Genomic DNA, 15,673 nt, shown 5'->3' on the forward strand with positions numbered 1-15,673 from the left:
GTTAGATTTTGGATTGAGCTGCTAGTCCTAGTTTACACCCATGGACATCAATAGGGCTGTCAGGCTTGACGAGCAGCTCGGGCTCGGCTCGATCAGAGCTGAGCCGAGCCCGAGCCATCATAATAGGCTCGAAATTAATATCGAGCCAAGCCTGAGCTGGAGCCGGCTCGCTCAGGCTCAGCTCGATAGGCTCGATAGCCTGACTCCATATGACTAAGGACACGTGGCATAAAGAAATATTGCCACGTGTCCCTCACTAACTCATTCTCACCCGTAACACAGTATTCATCACCCTCACCTACCCCACCCTCACCTACCCCACCCTCATTAATTACTTCACCTTTCCCATCACCACCTTCCCCATCCTCAATTCCCCCACCCCACCCTCATCTTCACTCTCACCCTCATCCACCTGATCACCTCACTCTTCCCTCCCCGTCGGCCTCCATCGGCAACGACGGCAAGCCACCACCACGGCGCCACGCCTTCCTCTCCGTCGGCCTCCTCCTCCTCCTCTTCCTCCTCCGTCGTTGGCCTCCTCCATTCGTCTCCGACTCCTTCGCCCACGTCGCCACCGCCTCTAAAGCTCGAGCTCAGTTAGGCTCAGCTCGAGCTCGGGTTGAGCTGAGCCGAGCCTGAGCAACATTATGAGGCTCGAAACTAATTTCGAGCCGAGCCCGAGCCGGCTCGCTCTCGCTCTCGCTCTCGCTCTCGCTCTCGCTCTCGCTCTCGCTCTCGCTCGGCTACACCCCTAGACATCAATGACCTTATTATGTTATAGAAGTAAAAAAGATTTAAACATAATAATTAATAACAACCGTTATCGCCGTCTGTGGGAATCGAACCCACGACCACATGGTTAAAAGCCATGCGCTCTACCAGCTGAGCTAAGACGGCTTGAAATTTCAATCAAAAATTAAATTATTTATTTTCTTATCATTACTTTTCCTTTTAAATATATGGAAAAAATTCTCCCAATAATTTTTTTGTGACGATTAATTATCATATAGTCTTAGTATTCTTGGATACTTTTTTTTTTCAGGTTAAGGTAAAAATAAATAGAGAATTAGATTTTAAAAACCAAATTAGGAGTATTTTAAGGTTCTTTTTTTATTTATTTTAAAAGTAACGTAGTATTTCTATTTTGTTAGCTACTCTTTGGGTAAAATCAACTCAAAATATTTTTGATCTATTAAAAGGCAAATACAGATGTTGAATGATAATAAAAAGAAAATTATAGGGTGTCTTTGATAAAGTTTTCAAAATTTTAATATACTTAAGCTTGATTAGTGAATTAGGTGTTTCATGTTGTCGTTGGCATTACTGGAGGACCACCCTAAGTGTTATATTAAGCTAATTTAACGGCCAATTTAATTGCATTTAGGGAGAGTGATACTTATAAAGGCATACTATATTGCCGAACTTCCAATAATGAGACTAAATATCTAAGAGTCTATGATGGCTATATTAATAAGAGTTGATTTAATAAATTATGTGATTTAATCAATTATGCTATATACCATTAATAATTTTATATTAGTGTGTGTGTGTATATATATATATATATATATATATATATATAATATCATCTCACATATTATATTTCGAGCCTATTCAGCTTAGCTCAGCTCGATTAACTTTTTGAGCTCAAATATTCAACTTGGCTCAGCTCATTTAAAGTCAAGCCGAGCTCTTAACGAGCCAAGCTCACCAACCTCACAAGCCAGCAAATTTTTTTGACAGCCCTATTAATAGGATTTAATTCTACTAAAAAAATAAAATCAAGTAAGACGATTAAACTACTACTTGCAAGGTCCAAACATTGATACAACTTCTAAGCAGTTTCGGTATTAATGCTTATGTAAAGTTTTTCATCAATTGAACTTCACAAAGAGTAACATCCAAGAAAGTTACATACTTGCATAAAAAACTACTAAGATTTTGTTAATAATAAGATTATGCCCTTGAAACCAAAGAGTGTTTAATTTTTTTACACTGGATGCACATTTTTAAGTGCAATAGATGTGCACAAGTACCCAATTTTACTGTTTTAAGAACCGAAGTACCTTTTTGTGCAAATGCCCCTATGCGTTTTCAATGGAAATTAATGGCAATTTCCCACCATATGTCTCTGGGAGCTGGCTTTCATCAATATGATCCAGCAGCGTAGCTCGCATGTTCTTATCGTCCACAAAGACAAACTGCATAGGAGCATTTAAAAGAAAAGTTTTAAATTACTTGCAATAGATTGAAAAACATTTAAACTATTATTAGTTGCTTCCTAGGTACTTTTTATTGCTTCTCAACTTGTCAAACAATTGCATTAAAATTTCCAAATATAGCTTTGGTAGAATGGGAAGGAAGCTCTTCAAATGGTTACCTTCTTCTTAGTTTGCTTGTCGATAAAAGGGTATATGATCTTCCATGCCTTCATGAAAATGTACGGCACGTTGACTAGAAACACTTTGCCAAGCCTTTCTGGGTAGTAATTCTGTCAATAAGGTGCATGATAGTAAGATCATGTAGCAGATTAACTAGCCATTGTGCTACAACAAAACTAATCCTACACAGACCTGCATGATTTCTAAAGCTGCAAGGTATGCTCGAATGTCACAGTTTGAATATCCCCAATCTTTAAGATCCCCAATGCAAATGAACTTTTCCTGACCTCTAGGCATTCTGCATTTGATTTATGAAGGAATATCAAGTATGTGGCATCCAGACACTTTGCATAGAATACAAGTAATGCACATAATTATTTCTCCTTCCATATTTAGAAAACAATGTCAAGTTGTTAACTGCTATGTATTTCTTTATCAAGATTATTTCCATGTATAATTCAAATTGAATCCTTCTCTATCTGCAGATCAAAATGGACAAGCATTTTATCCTTTTGTGCAGCAATTACAGTAAGGGTAATTACCTGGAACATATTTTTTCGAGAGAATATGCAACAAAGCCTGTAATTATGAAAGATCTGCTAGTCAGTTGGAAGAATTAATGTCGTGCTATTACTTATATTCATAAGTTTTGAAGCAATACTTTCTGCAGAAGATATTTTTTCTCCTATGTAGACATAAGAACTTACACTTCCACTCATTCATTTCTCGTTTGGCGTAGTGATGTCTTCCACCAAAGGCGACCACTATGGGCCGTCCCATCTTGTCTAATCCTTGCATAAATACCTTGCCCTGGGAAAGTTCATTCTTGACTTCTATATCAGAGATGAAACCATTTGGTAAAGCTCCCCGCCTCCACTTTAGATATTTCAAGAACAAGGTTGACGCCTTGTCGATGTCTAGATCACGGGCACGCAAAAACCTCCTAAGCATCAGATTGTCCACTTCCTGTAAGTGCAATTGCCAATGTACACATTCTTGGATGAGGAATCGTAGCGGGAACTTAAATAACTCAAATGACAAAAAGAAAATCAAGAATGAAGGACAAATACATGTGATAGAACTTCCAAGTGAAAGTACTATTAGTACAGGTTAGAGAAAGTAATGAAGCCATGAAACAGTTTGATTCAAACAGAAAAGCACTTCCAAGTGTTTAAGAACTGGCGTATAAGACTGCATTTATGTTTAGCAAAGAGAAATAAAGACATCTCCATTGATTTAATCATCAGTCCTTTTGTCTCTTATACCATACCCAAGCTTGAAGTTGGACAAGTATAAAGTCTAGCTTGTCGGGAAACCATGCAGAATAATATGCAGATCGAAGATACTAGATCAGGAGATCAAAAGAAGTACGCCTAGATTGTATCCTGTATGTGAATGTGAAATTTTTCCTCTTCCACACGATCTACTAGCATGATCTGTTGCAACAAAAAGGTCCATCTATATGATGGACAGGATAGGTAGATGGGGCCCCTCAAGGAATATGGATATGCGTATCAACTGCATGTGAATGATACTTTGAGATTATTCATTAGCAATGCTGATTAATAAGTCCAATTGTAGTGCAACATTAGAGACTCCAATAACATAGGACATATCTTTAGGTGAATTGTGTGATAAAGAACAGCAACTTGGGAAGTATGACAAAGTGTAGAGCTTTTTGCTGTCCTAAAAAATTTAGAGATTGAATGGTGCAGGTGAGTGCAACAATGCAAGAAAGATTTGAAAGTTCAAGGAGAAGACAGCATTGATTGAAGGCACAGGTGAGGACGTCTGCAATAAATGATTTAGAAAGGCTGGTGGTTGTGGATGTGATTGCACCTTCCACTTTGTCTTCAAATCTTTTGTAAAGTTTGTTTAAAAATACGCTGATTAAATTATTAAAACACTTCGGAGTCTCAGTGAAAGGGCAAGCCAGTTGAAACTTAAATGCTAAGAGTAAATTAAGACCAGTAATAAATTAAATATTTGCATAATAGAGGATCTCTAGAAAAAAAAATCCTAGGATTTTGTTCATGGTTCTCATAGTAAGCATCAGTTTGAAAGTAAAAAAAATAAAAATTCAACCTAATGAAGTACTATTATATTCTTTATTACTCTTTAAAGTAATCCTAAATAGCACCATGTTGATTCCCATGGAGTGATTGGAGATCTAATCTTTCTCGAAAATCTCATCGCGTTCCACAAATTTCAACGTTACAGCAAGATCTTGGCACCAAGAGCCAAGAAATCAAGAAACCCATCAGCCATAGCCAACCGAAAATTTGAGAGAGAACTAAGAAACCAAAAGAAGACCCAATAAGCAAACGAGCAAATTAGCATAGATGGAGAGGGAAAGGAGGGACCTTGGCATCGGCATCTTTGCCTTCGACGAAGGCCCTCATCTGGGTCACCTTCTTCCACTCGGTATCATCACCCTCGGTACCTTCTCCGCCACTCGGGCCGCTTCCGCCTCCGCTCTCCATTTTCCTTCTCTTTGAACTCTTCTGGGTCTCCCTCTCTCTCTCTCTCTCTCTCTCCTCTCTCTCTTCTCACTTTCTTGCAGTAGAAGTAGAACAATGGAAGATGAGGAGATAGTGGGCAACACTCGTATAGTTGGATCTCACCAAAAATTGAGAAGAGTAGGTGAGGTTTTGAAGTGGAGACTCTGATGCCCCCCCCCCCAGGTCCCAAGTGCCGACTTCTCTTCCCACGGAGCACGTAAGGACGAGGATATATATTACGCGATTCTGGCGAGTCTATTACGGGAAACGGGTTTGCAAAAAGGACCTGGAAAGTTATCTTTGACGTATATTAAAAATGGACTAATTACACTTTAACCCCTCATTTATCACTAGATATCACTTCGATCCCTGCGGAAAAAGAAAATTGGACCAAAAATATTCAGTAAACCCCCCAACCCCACAGAAAAAAATATATTAACTAACTAAATTGATGGGCTGAAAATGACATTATCCTTTCTTTGCCTTCTTTTTTCTTTTATTCCTCTCTTTTCCTCTAGATAGAGTCCACATCTTGCAGTGAAAATGGGTGGGATTAACTCCGATACTATCCGACTTGGATTGGATTCGGATAAAAAATTTCTATTCGATTAGGATACGAATTCGAATACAGATCGGATATATTCTTCGAATTTGGATATGAATATTAGATATCCATTTACTTTTATATTTTTTTTTGAATAATTTACAGCTTTTAGTTTACTTATTTAAATAGTAAATATTAATAGTGTTACTAATAATACGTTATAATTTATAGAGATTAATTTCTCCAATTTTACATATTTGACATACAAAAAATTTATTTGTTGTAAAACTCTTAATATTTTTGTGTTAATTATATCTAAATAAAATATTATAATTCATTAAAATTCAGTTAATATCCGTTTAAGATCCGATCATCTATCCGAAAATTATCTATATACATTTAGTTTGGATATGGTTTTAAATTTTGCTATCCGTTTAATATTGGTATCCGAATCCGTATGTAGACTACAAATTCACATTAAGAATAATTTTTTTTCTTATTCTTAAATATAAATTCTTATTCTAAAATAATAATTAAATATCATAATATCTTTATTCTATCGTATAAATACTATTTATCAAAATTACATCTTATACCACGTAATATTTTAATAACTAATTTACCTTTGATATCTATCCAATCAACATACTTTATATCAAATCAAAAGTTATCCATTGATAATTTTATAATAAATAAAACACTTTTTTCTCATCTTTTCTTTTATTTTATATTATATCAAAGATAATTATATACCCTTATTTTAGAATATAAGTGAATACAAGAATAATTATTTCTGGAACAAAAATCTTATTTTAGTAGAGAAATATTTATTCTAGAATTAAGCTTATTCCGACAATGAGATATGGGCCAAGATTAAAAGTAATTTTTAAAGAAATTAGAGAAGATTTGATAGAATTTATCATACAAGTATATTTTGTAATTGGCAAATTTGTGACGAAAGAAAATTATTCATGATGTATCTTTCCTAGTTAATTATATATAAGTTAGTAACACAATTTTAATGAAAGACAGATATAAAAGAAGTCAAAGTTGTATTTGAAAAGATCTAAATGGATTTAACGGTTTCTTAATCCATTTGAAAGAGGTTTTTATTTATCATCTATGTAAAGAGAACAAAGACTATATTGCTGAAAAGGTTTTGGAGATCTCTTTCACATCAAAATCTTAAGAGTTTTGTTAAAAAAAATTAAATTTTTTTTTTCCTGAGTCAATAAGCCTTTTTTATATGAATGATTACATTTATTTTGAAAGTTATAAAGTTTCTCGACCAATAAGTCCAATTGCAAATATTAATGGAGAATAGCTTAATAAGACTGATGCCAAAGTTATAGGCATGTTGCTATGGAGTGCCCAACTCTTAAAAAACAAGATAAAGTTATGCAACCCGGTTTGGATAATATTTTTTAATCTGATTAAGAAAATTAAATTATTTTTACTACTTTATTTTTATCTACTAATAGTTCTAATGATGATAGAGAGATGAACATAAGAACACCTTGAAGAAACTAGAGCAATTGAAGCAAAATCTTCAAGAGAAATAGGATAGCTAACTTTATAGCTCTCAAATTTTAACTTGTGAAAATTATCCTTAGTGCATATATTAAATTAAAATTATAGAAGTTAATTTACACCAGAGAACAAGTTTTCACCAGAGAAAGCTTAGTTGAGGAGATAAATTGTCTTGATTGTGAACTGTAAAGAGTTAAAAGTGCACTTGATAAATTTAATATAGGTTCAAAAAGACTATGCTGACTAATTGGAGATCAAAAAGAAGCAATAATGTTATGACTGCTAAATATAAATGTGTGAAGCATGAACATAAAACTAAATAATTTATTTCTATTTATCATCAATGCAGTAATCAAGGGTCATATTAAATCTCGATATTATACTTGCAGCATGACAAATTCTTAAACCACCCGAATTATTATGTTCTTAGATAGGTTCAGTGTATTAAATGATACGATGGTTGTGTGATTGTGTTGATTGCTAATATGCTAGAGTTACCTATTAGGAGAATATTTTAGCTATGAAAGAGCTTGGTTGATATTTTTGTGCTCTACTCTGTGTGTTTCATTGTATATTTTATTTAAAAAAGAAGAAGATTTGCTTGTTTAGTTTGGCTATTAGTTTCTTTGGCTTTCGAATTTTTCGTATATTCTTTGAGATAAAATTTAGAAAACTATTAAAAAAAACAACTTCATAGTTGAGACTAACTTATATATCTCCCAAGACACTGCATTTATAATCCTTTTGTTATTAGTTTACCTTCAGAAATGTTAGATATATTGTTGTTTAGATAAGGAGTTCATATATATTAATTTTCATTTTGTGTGCTGTAGTAGGATAACCATTTACTGATTCTTATAGTTTAGCATTGATGACTTTTTAGCTTCACTAAGTTTGACAATTCAACCTAGATGTATATAATTTTTTAAAACAGTACATAAAACTTACATAGAAGGTGAGCAAAAGTTTAATCTTACTATTATTAAAACTTAAATATTTTTCAGTGCATATGCCCAATCTATTGCCTATAGTAGACTAATATGCAGAAAAGGATAAAAAAGCCTCTCCTCCTTTGTTGACATACATTGAATTTGACTCCTCTGTTGTTTTTAAGGTAAATTTACAAAAACTAAGTTCTAACAATCTATAATCTCAAACTATCAGCAAATGTGATAAGAAAAGGAGAGAAAAAAAGGGTATTTAGTGAGGATTTTCCTTCTGAACTTACAAGTGCTGAACTTTCTTTCACAAATATACCAGGAAAATGGGTCAAATTGTGACAATATCATATTGTTGGTGATGTGCAAGAAATCTTTCTAGAAAAGTAAAGCTTTCTAGTTTCCAAGAAAATTTGCTTACTAGAAAGTAAAATCAAGCGATACGATTAAACGACTACTTTCAAGGTCCAAACATCAACACAAATTCCAAGCAATATCGGTGTTAAAGCTTATGTAAAGTTTTTCGTGTTGCCCTTCGCAAAAAGGTAACAAATTGTGATCCAAGAAAGTTACATACTTGCATAAGAGTATTGAAATTGTTCTCTTGGAATCGACTGTCTTCGTGTAAAAGTTGTGTACATCTTTCTATAATGAAGTGAACACAATTTATATAAAAGTTGTGTACAAAGATCTATTTTTATTATTTTAAAAATCAAAGCACTTTTTTGTGCAAATGCCCCTATGAACTACTCTGACTGTTTCCAATGGAAACTAATGGCAATTTCCCACCGTATGTCTCTGGGAGCTGGCTTTCATCAATATGATCCAGCAGCGTAGTTCTCATGTTCTTATCGTCCAAAAAGACAAACTGCATAGGATCATTTTAAAAAGAATTTAAATTACATGCAATAGATTGAAAAACATTTAAACTGCTAGTAGTTGCGTTCTAGGTACTTTATAGAATGAAAACCATTTAAAATAAAACTTTTTTTATTGCATTATTTTCCAAATAGAGCATTGGTAAGAATGTGAAGGAAGCTCTTCAAATGGTTTACCTTGTTCTTGGTTCGCTTGTCAATAAAAGGGTATATGATCTTCCATGCTTTCATGAAAATGTATGGCACGTTGACCAGGAACACTTTGCCAAGCCTTTCCGGGTAGTAATTCTGCCATTAGATGCATGATAGTAGGTCATGTAGCAGCTTAACTAGCCATTGTGCTACTACAAAAAATTAGTCCAAGACAGACCTGCATGATTTCTAATGCTGCAAGATATGCTCAAATGTCACAGTTTGAATATCCCCAATCTTTAAGATCCCAAATGCAAATGAACTTTTCCTGACCTCTAGGCACTCTGCATTTGATTAATGGAGTCATATTGAGCTTAAAATGTGGCATCTAGGCAATTTGCATAGAACACAAGTAAAGCACATAATTATTTCTCCTTCCATATTTAGAAGACAATGTATAGTTAACTGCTATGTATTTCTTCATAAAGATTCCATGTATAATTCAAATTGAATCCTTATCTATGTGCAGATAAAAATGGACAAGGTACAGCGTTTATTGGTTGATGAACAGAACTAATAGAATTATAAGTAAGCATTTTATCTTTTCGTCAGCAATTACAGTAAGGACAGTTACCTGGCACAAATATTTTCGAGAGAATATGCCACAAATCCTGCAATTATGAAAGATCTGCTAGTCAACGGGAGTAATTGATGTCATGCTATTGCTGCTATGCATAAGTTTTGAAATAATAATTTCTACAAAAGATACTCTTTTCTCCTATGTAGAAGTGATTAGCAGTTAAAATTTCATCCAAGATGGAATAGTAATGACTGAAACTTAATGAAAATAAAAGCCAAAACTCATTGATTAAGACTGAATCTATCAAGATTTCTGATTTTAGCATTTATTTTGGACCACAAAAGGCTAAAGCCATTCTATTTCGGCCAAAATATTTATTTTTTCTAGGGGTCAAAACTGGAATTAACTGAAACCAAAATTGAATCTTCGAACCATTACTATTGAGAACTTACGCTTCCACTCATCCATTTCTCGTTTGGAGTAGTAATGTCTTCCACCAAAGGTGACTACTATGGGCTGCCCCATCTTGTCTAATCCTTGCATAAATACCTTGCCCTGTGAAAGCTCATTCTTGACTTGTGTATCTGAGATGAAACCATTTGGTAAAGCTTCCCGTCTCCACTTTAGATATTTCAAGAACAGGGTTGATGCCTTCTCGATATCCAGATCACGGGCACGTAAAAACCTCCTAAGCATCAGATTGTCCACTTCCTGTAAGTGCAATTGCCAATGTACAAATTTATGGATGAGGAATCATAGCGGGAACTTAAATTACTCAAATGAAAAAGAGAAAACCAAGAATGAAGGACAAGCATATGTGATAGGACTATTAATCGCCCATAAAAGGAAAAGAAAGGCATGTTATCAGTACAGGTTAGTGAAAGTAATGGAGCCATCAAACAGTTTGATTCAAACAGAAAAGCACTACCAGGTGATAAGTACAGAGTCTGATGATCTCCATTAACGTATAAGACTACATTTATGCTTGGCATAGAGAAGTAGAGATATCTCCATTGATCTAATGATCAGTCTTTTTGTCTGTTATACCTCTTATACCATATCTAAGCTCGAAGTTGGTTAAGTATATGATATGCAGATGGAAGATCCACAGTCATGTTGGCCCCGTCGCTGAAGGAATAGTTGGAACATAACAATGTTAACTGAGATTATAATTTGTAACTATTTTCTATCGGGATTGAAGCTTTCGCTCGCTAGAATAGCAGTTCAAAAGATGTATGCCTAAATCATACATTGTATGTGAACGTCCAAATTTCCTCTTCCACACGATCTACTAGCAATCTGTTGCAATAGTAAGGGGTCCATATATGATGAACAGGAAAAGATAGATAGGCCCCTCAAGTAATATGGAGATGCATGACAACCACATACAAATGATACTTTGAGATTATTCCTTTAGCAATGCTGTTTTGAGTCCAATTGTAGTACAAAATTAGATAGTCCAAGAACATAGGACATCTTTAGGTGAATTTTGTGATAAAGAACAGCGACTTGGGAAGAAAATATCACAAAAGTATATAGCATTTCGCTCTCCTAAATAGAAATTAGAGGTTGAATGGTGCAGGTGAGTGCAACAATCCAAGAAAGGTTTGAAAGTTCAAGAAGAAGACAGCATTGAATGAAGGCATGGATGTGGACTTCTGCAATAAATGATTTGGAAAAGCTGGTGGTTGTGGTGATTGCACCTACCAAGTTGTTTTCAAAACTTTTATACCATTTGTTAAAAATATGCTGGTTAAATTATTAGAACACCTAGGACTCTCAGTGAAAGGGCAAGCCGATTTAAAATTAAATGCTTGAGTAAATTAAGATCAATAATAAATTATATATCTGCATAATAGGGTATCTCTAGAAAAGAAAAGAAAAACCTAGGATATTGTTCATGGTTCTCATAATAAGCATCAGTTTAAAAAGAAAAAAAAAATCAATCTGATGAAGTGCTAATATGTTCTTTTGTACCTCTGTTACCCTTTAAAGTTATCCCAAATCACCATATTGACTCCCATGGAGTGATTGGAGCTCTAGGAAAGCCCATATATGGCAAGAAAACCCTAGAAAATTGGGAAACAACCTAAAAATCCAATCCCATGGCTATGCTCCTATAGGATTTCTAGGTGCAAGAGAAGGCAATCTGATACGCTTCCATGGATGATGTAACACAAGGACTATCTAATTCTGATCCCCAGAATGCATGAAACCCACTAATCAACAAGATTTTTTTTTTTCTGTTTGATTGAAAATTGACAATAAAGAAATTCCCTTCTAGCAATGCGGTGAGGCATCATCCTGGTTGACTGACTCCATATGCTAAATCGCAAGTTTTAATCTTTCTCTAAAATCTCGTCGCGTTCCACAAAGCATTACAGCAAGGTCCCGGCAACAAGAACCAAGAGATCAAGAAACCGATGAACAAATTTGAGAGAAAACTAAGAAACCAAAGAAGACCCAAAGCGCAAATTAGTGTAGATGGAGAGGGAAAGGAGGGACCTTGGCATCGGCATCTTTGCTTTCGACGAAGACTCTCATCTGGACCACTTTGTTCCACTCGGTATCATCACCCCCGGTACCTTCGCCGCCTCTCCGGTCACTTCTTCCTCCAGTCTCCATCTTCCTATCTATGAACTCTTCTCTGTGTGTATGCGTGTGTCTCTCTCTTGCAGTAGAAGTAGGACAACGGAGGGGGAGAGAGGGGGAAAGGATATAGTTGGATCTCCCCAAAAGTGTAGCAGAATTGGAGACCCGAATGCCCCCCCAAGCGCCGACGTCTCTTCTTCCCAAGAGAGTACGTGAGGACGACGATGATATAAAAGTATAAAACGCGATTCAGGAATTTTGCAAAAAAAGGACATGGGAAGTTTTTGAAGTATATTAAAAATATTCAAATAGCACCCTCTAGTTTTATTATTTTAAGATATTTATAATTCAACTCTTCATATTTCTTTTTTCTATATTTTCCATTAACACCCTATTATTTCTTTGACTAACTCTAGTAATTAAATTACTAAAATACTTTTAAAAAAACCTCTCCAGTCTCCATTATGTGATTCTCTCTATCCAAAAGATTCGTCCAAATTGATCGGTTGCTCATCTCACCTGAAGTTTATTATTTAAAATGATAAACATAAAAAATAAACGATGCAAACTAAGTTTTACATCACTCCAAGAATAGTGTTCATATGGTTAAAAATATCTCATATTGCATTATTTACAAGTTTGAATTTGAGCCAAGACAAAGACAGTATATTATTATGGTTTAATTATAATTACATCCCCTAAACTATAAAGTAATATTGATTGACGTTACTCTGAAATTTAAAAAAGACTCCTTACTTTTTTTTTAATCTCTATCGCGTGGCATTAACAAGGTAGATAGACACCATCATCGGTCGGGCTGGGCCGGGCCTATCAGGCCAACTGGGTTAGCCACTGTGTTCGCCAGCCTGCTCGCAAGTGGGTTAGGCCGAGCTAAGCTAGAATAGTCTAGGCCGTTATTGTCCATTGGTGCTGATGCAAAATTTTAAATTTTCTTTACTATTAGCTTATTTTTAAAAAAAAAATATTTTTGTTCTACTCGTTTTTTAGGGAAAAAATAATATGTTAATTTTTTTTTAATAATACATAGTACTGAACGGGTTGGCCTTCGTGCGGGCCAAATGAACGGGCTTTTGTGTGGGCTGATGGACGGGATTTTGGTCGGACTTTCAAGTTAGGCCGAAGGACGGGCTTTCTGGTCCGGCGGGCAAAGAACTGGCCTGTGTGCCGCCCATTGATAGTTTGGGCTCGAGTCGGGTCTGTCTCAAAGCAGGTCCAGGCTAAGCTAGACCGTTTTATCATGTCTAACCCTCTAAAGATAGAACAATATTGACCTCCGCTGTGACAGTATACTCAAAGCACCGGATCAATCCCCTCGGACCGTCGTCCCCTTCCTGAACCGCGAAGCCTGGGGGCACCCCAAGAAATTGCATTTGGACACAAGCCCGATGCCGCCGCAACGGGCACCGCAGGCGATCGGATGTCAAGAACGACGACGCAGCCTTGCTCCACGGGGAGCCGGAGCAGACGCGAATCGGGCTGGGGGGCTCTCAAATATGATGTTTGAGTGCTCCTTATCTCTGAGGTCTAAGACGCGCAAGGAAAGCCATCTGAGGAGACGGAGGCGAACACGCCGGTCTCGCCCCACGCGATGTCATAGGGTGAGTCATGTAGATCTTTCCTTTGTGGAGGAGAGCCTTGTCGGATGTTCCTAAAAGTACACTCTGTCACAAGGTACATAGTGAATGCTTGCTTTGTTGGATTCATTACGACCTTTCGCCATGTATTTGTACTCTGAGGTGCAAGGAAATGGTTTCTTTTGTAACATATATGTTTCTTCCTTGGAGAGCAGGTGTGTTTTATGTGAATCAAACCAGAAATGATGGACTTTGCATTCCTCTGATTATTTATCATAACCTGGTAAAATAAGATTACAAGAACTAGTAGATGTCCGATGTCTTTTTGTTATCATTCATCTCTCTTTCTTTTGTCTCAACAGAGCCATAAGATGACTTGCAGAAGAACAGAGCAATGTGCTGAAGTTTGAATTCTTTCAGAAGCGGATCTGAGCGCTAGGTGGTGTTGGAATTGGGATCCGATCGACGACGTGCCGATGCGGCGGGGCTCGGCGTCGTTCCAGTAGAAGGAGGTGAGCGGCGGGGAGAAGTCGCCGGACTTAGAGTTTGTTCACCACGGATCTGAGCTCGGTGCTGTTGGAATTAGGATCCCTGTGGTTGAACTACCAGAGGCGGAGGTAGTCGCAGGAGGAGGCGAGAAGGGAGGTGGAGGAGTTGGGGAGGGGGGCGGGGTGGAACACGAAGAAGAAGATGGACAAATTTTCGAATGGGGTGGAGGATGAAGAGAGAAGAAATGAAATGAAAAAAATAAAATAAAATAATAGAAGAAGGGTAAGGACATAGTTCTTACAAATTAATATTCGATTAATTTAAGAGTCTAATTGTAGTATTTTAAGTATCAGGGGTGTAACTAAATCTATTATTATTTACAAGCGAATAGTGCATGGTTAAAAAAACTCATCAAATTGTATGAGCATTTGTGAGTTAAAATCTATTTTATTTAAGCAGCACTAAGTTTATTTGTTTTTTAATTCTACTTTTTTTAATATATATAAATAAGCATTCAGACCGATAGATTCCCTTTTGTCAGCGACGTTATCCTAAGAAAACCTTGAGCCCATTTACTCGAGTAATAAGGCTGATTCTAGAAAGATATTTTAATTTTCAGTTGAATATTAATATAAGAAATAATAATTATATTTAATATGACATTAAATTAGTATTAAAATAATAAATAATAATGAAGCTATTTTAGAAATTAATAATATTTTAAATTAAATGATAAAAGCACTCTTAATTGGATATAAAGTAGTAGTTAGGTGCTATCTAATTTATAGACAAAAAATTCTTCTCGGCGCTAGCCCTAGTGCTCTCCTAGGGTTAGATCACCTCCTTCTTCCCCTCGAGCGAAGGGCTTCCCGACGACCGATTTTCCCTACTCTCATGGCTAGAGGAGAGGAGAGGCTTTTCTTCCTAAAGTTCTCTCCCTCTCCCTTATTTACCCCCATTTTCTTTCTTTCCTCGTCGGGCTCAGAGTTCGTCGATCGGGTGGTGGTACCAGGTTGTCCAGGCTAAGCTCGTCACTTCCTCCTTCTCCAACATCGCCCCGTTCACCTTCAACCTTGATAGCATCTCCTTCCGCCCTTGAATCTTGCGGCTTCTTGCTTTGTCCGCCCTTTCTTTCCCCCTCTAACAGGATCTCGCTCAATCCTCTCTTCGCCCATTTCTTCATTGGAACCCTGTCCTCTCAGTGGCGCAAACTCTAGCCCAGCCGCCCTCCCTCCGATCACTACTTTTGGATTGTCCACCCATCGTTTCCTCTAGTTTCCCACTCCATCGCCTCCTCCACTCCCTCGTGCCACGGTGGCCGCTGGCTTCTCTGACTTGCCAAAGCTCGAAGCCGTGACCTTTGTCGACCTCTCTCTGTCACTGCCGGCCTCCCCTCTGCCTCGCTCCTTGCTAGGTCTCCTTCGCCATGGCTGCTGTTAGGCGGTGGATTAGCTTTGGTTGTGGGCAAGCATTGCTTTGGTGTCATGTGGTGGATCTACTGCCTTAGTTTGTT

The 15,673-nt window shown here is 36.6% G+C and overlaps 1 protein-coding gene, 1 non-coding gene and 1 pseudogene across 2 annotated transcripts; all 3 read right to left on the bottom strand.

The window, feature by feature from the left end:
* Positions 1 to 824: 824 nt before the first annotated feature.
* Positions 825 to 897, bottom strand: TRNAK-UUU (transfer RNA lysine (anticodon UUU)). Its single transcript has one exon. It is a non-coding gene; the product is annotated as a tRNA-Lys (tRNA).
* Positions 898 to 1,822: 925 nt separating this feature from the next.
* Positions 1,823 to 5,090, bottom strand: LOC140793077 (uncharacterized). The gene is made up of 6 exons (XM_073144441.1): positions 4,745 to 5,090; positions 3,089 to 3,347; positions 2,924 to 2,960; positions 2,574 to 2,679; positions 2,381 to 2,491; positions 1,823 to 2,201 (listed from the first exon to the last, which is right to left on the bottom strand). Exons 1-6 carry the CDS (start codon positions 4,862 to 4,864, stop codon positions 2,085 to 2,087), a joined length of 750 nt encoding a protein of 249 aa, XP_073000542.1. The 5' UTR covers positions 4,865 to 5,090; the 3' UTR covers positions 1,823 to 2,084.
* Positions 5,091 to 8,390: 3,300 nt separating this feature from the next.
* On the bottom strand, positions 8,391 to 12,335 carry LOC140791755 (uncharacterized; annotated as a pseudogene).
* Between the last annotated feature and the right edge of the window lie 3,338 nt (positions 12,336 to 15,673).

This window comes from Typha latifolia, chromosome 7 (assembly GCF_019914945.1).
Source record: "Typha latifolia isolate L0001 chromosome 7, TyphaL0001v2, whole genome shotgun sequence".
Lineage (NCBI taxonomy): Eukaryota > Viridiplantae > Streptophyta > Magnoliopsida > Poales > Typhaceae > Typha > Typha latifolia.

What these genes read in the sequence shown, in the direction of transcription:
- LOC140793077 (XM_073144441.1), bottom strand. Translation starts at nt 4,864, where the DNA reads ATGGAGAGCGGAGGCGGAAGCGGCCCGAGTGGCGGAGAAGGTACCGAG. An exon ending in AGAAATGAATGAGTGGAAGT is followed by an intron (nt 2,961 to 3,088) that starts GTAAGTTCTTAT and finishes TCATAATTACAG; the next exon opens with GCTTTGTTGCATATTCTCTC. An exon ending in CTCGAAAAAATATGTTCCAG is followed by an intron (nt 2,680 to 2,923) that starts GTAATTACCCTT and finishes AATCAAATGCAG; the next exon opens with AATGCCTAGAGGTCAGGAAA.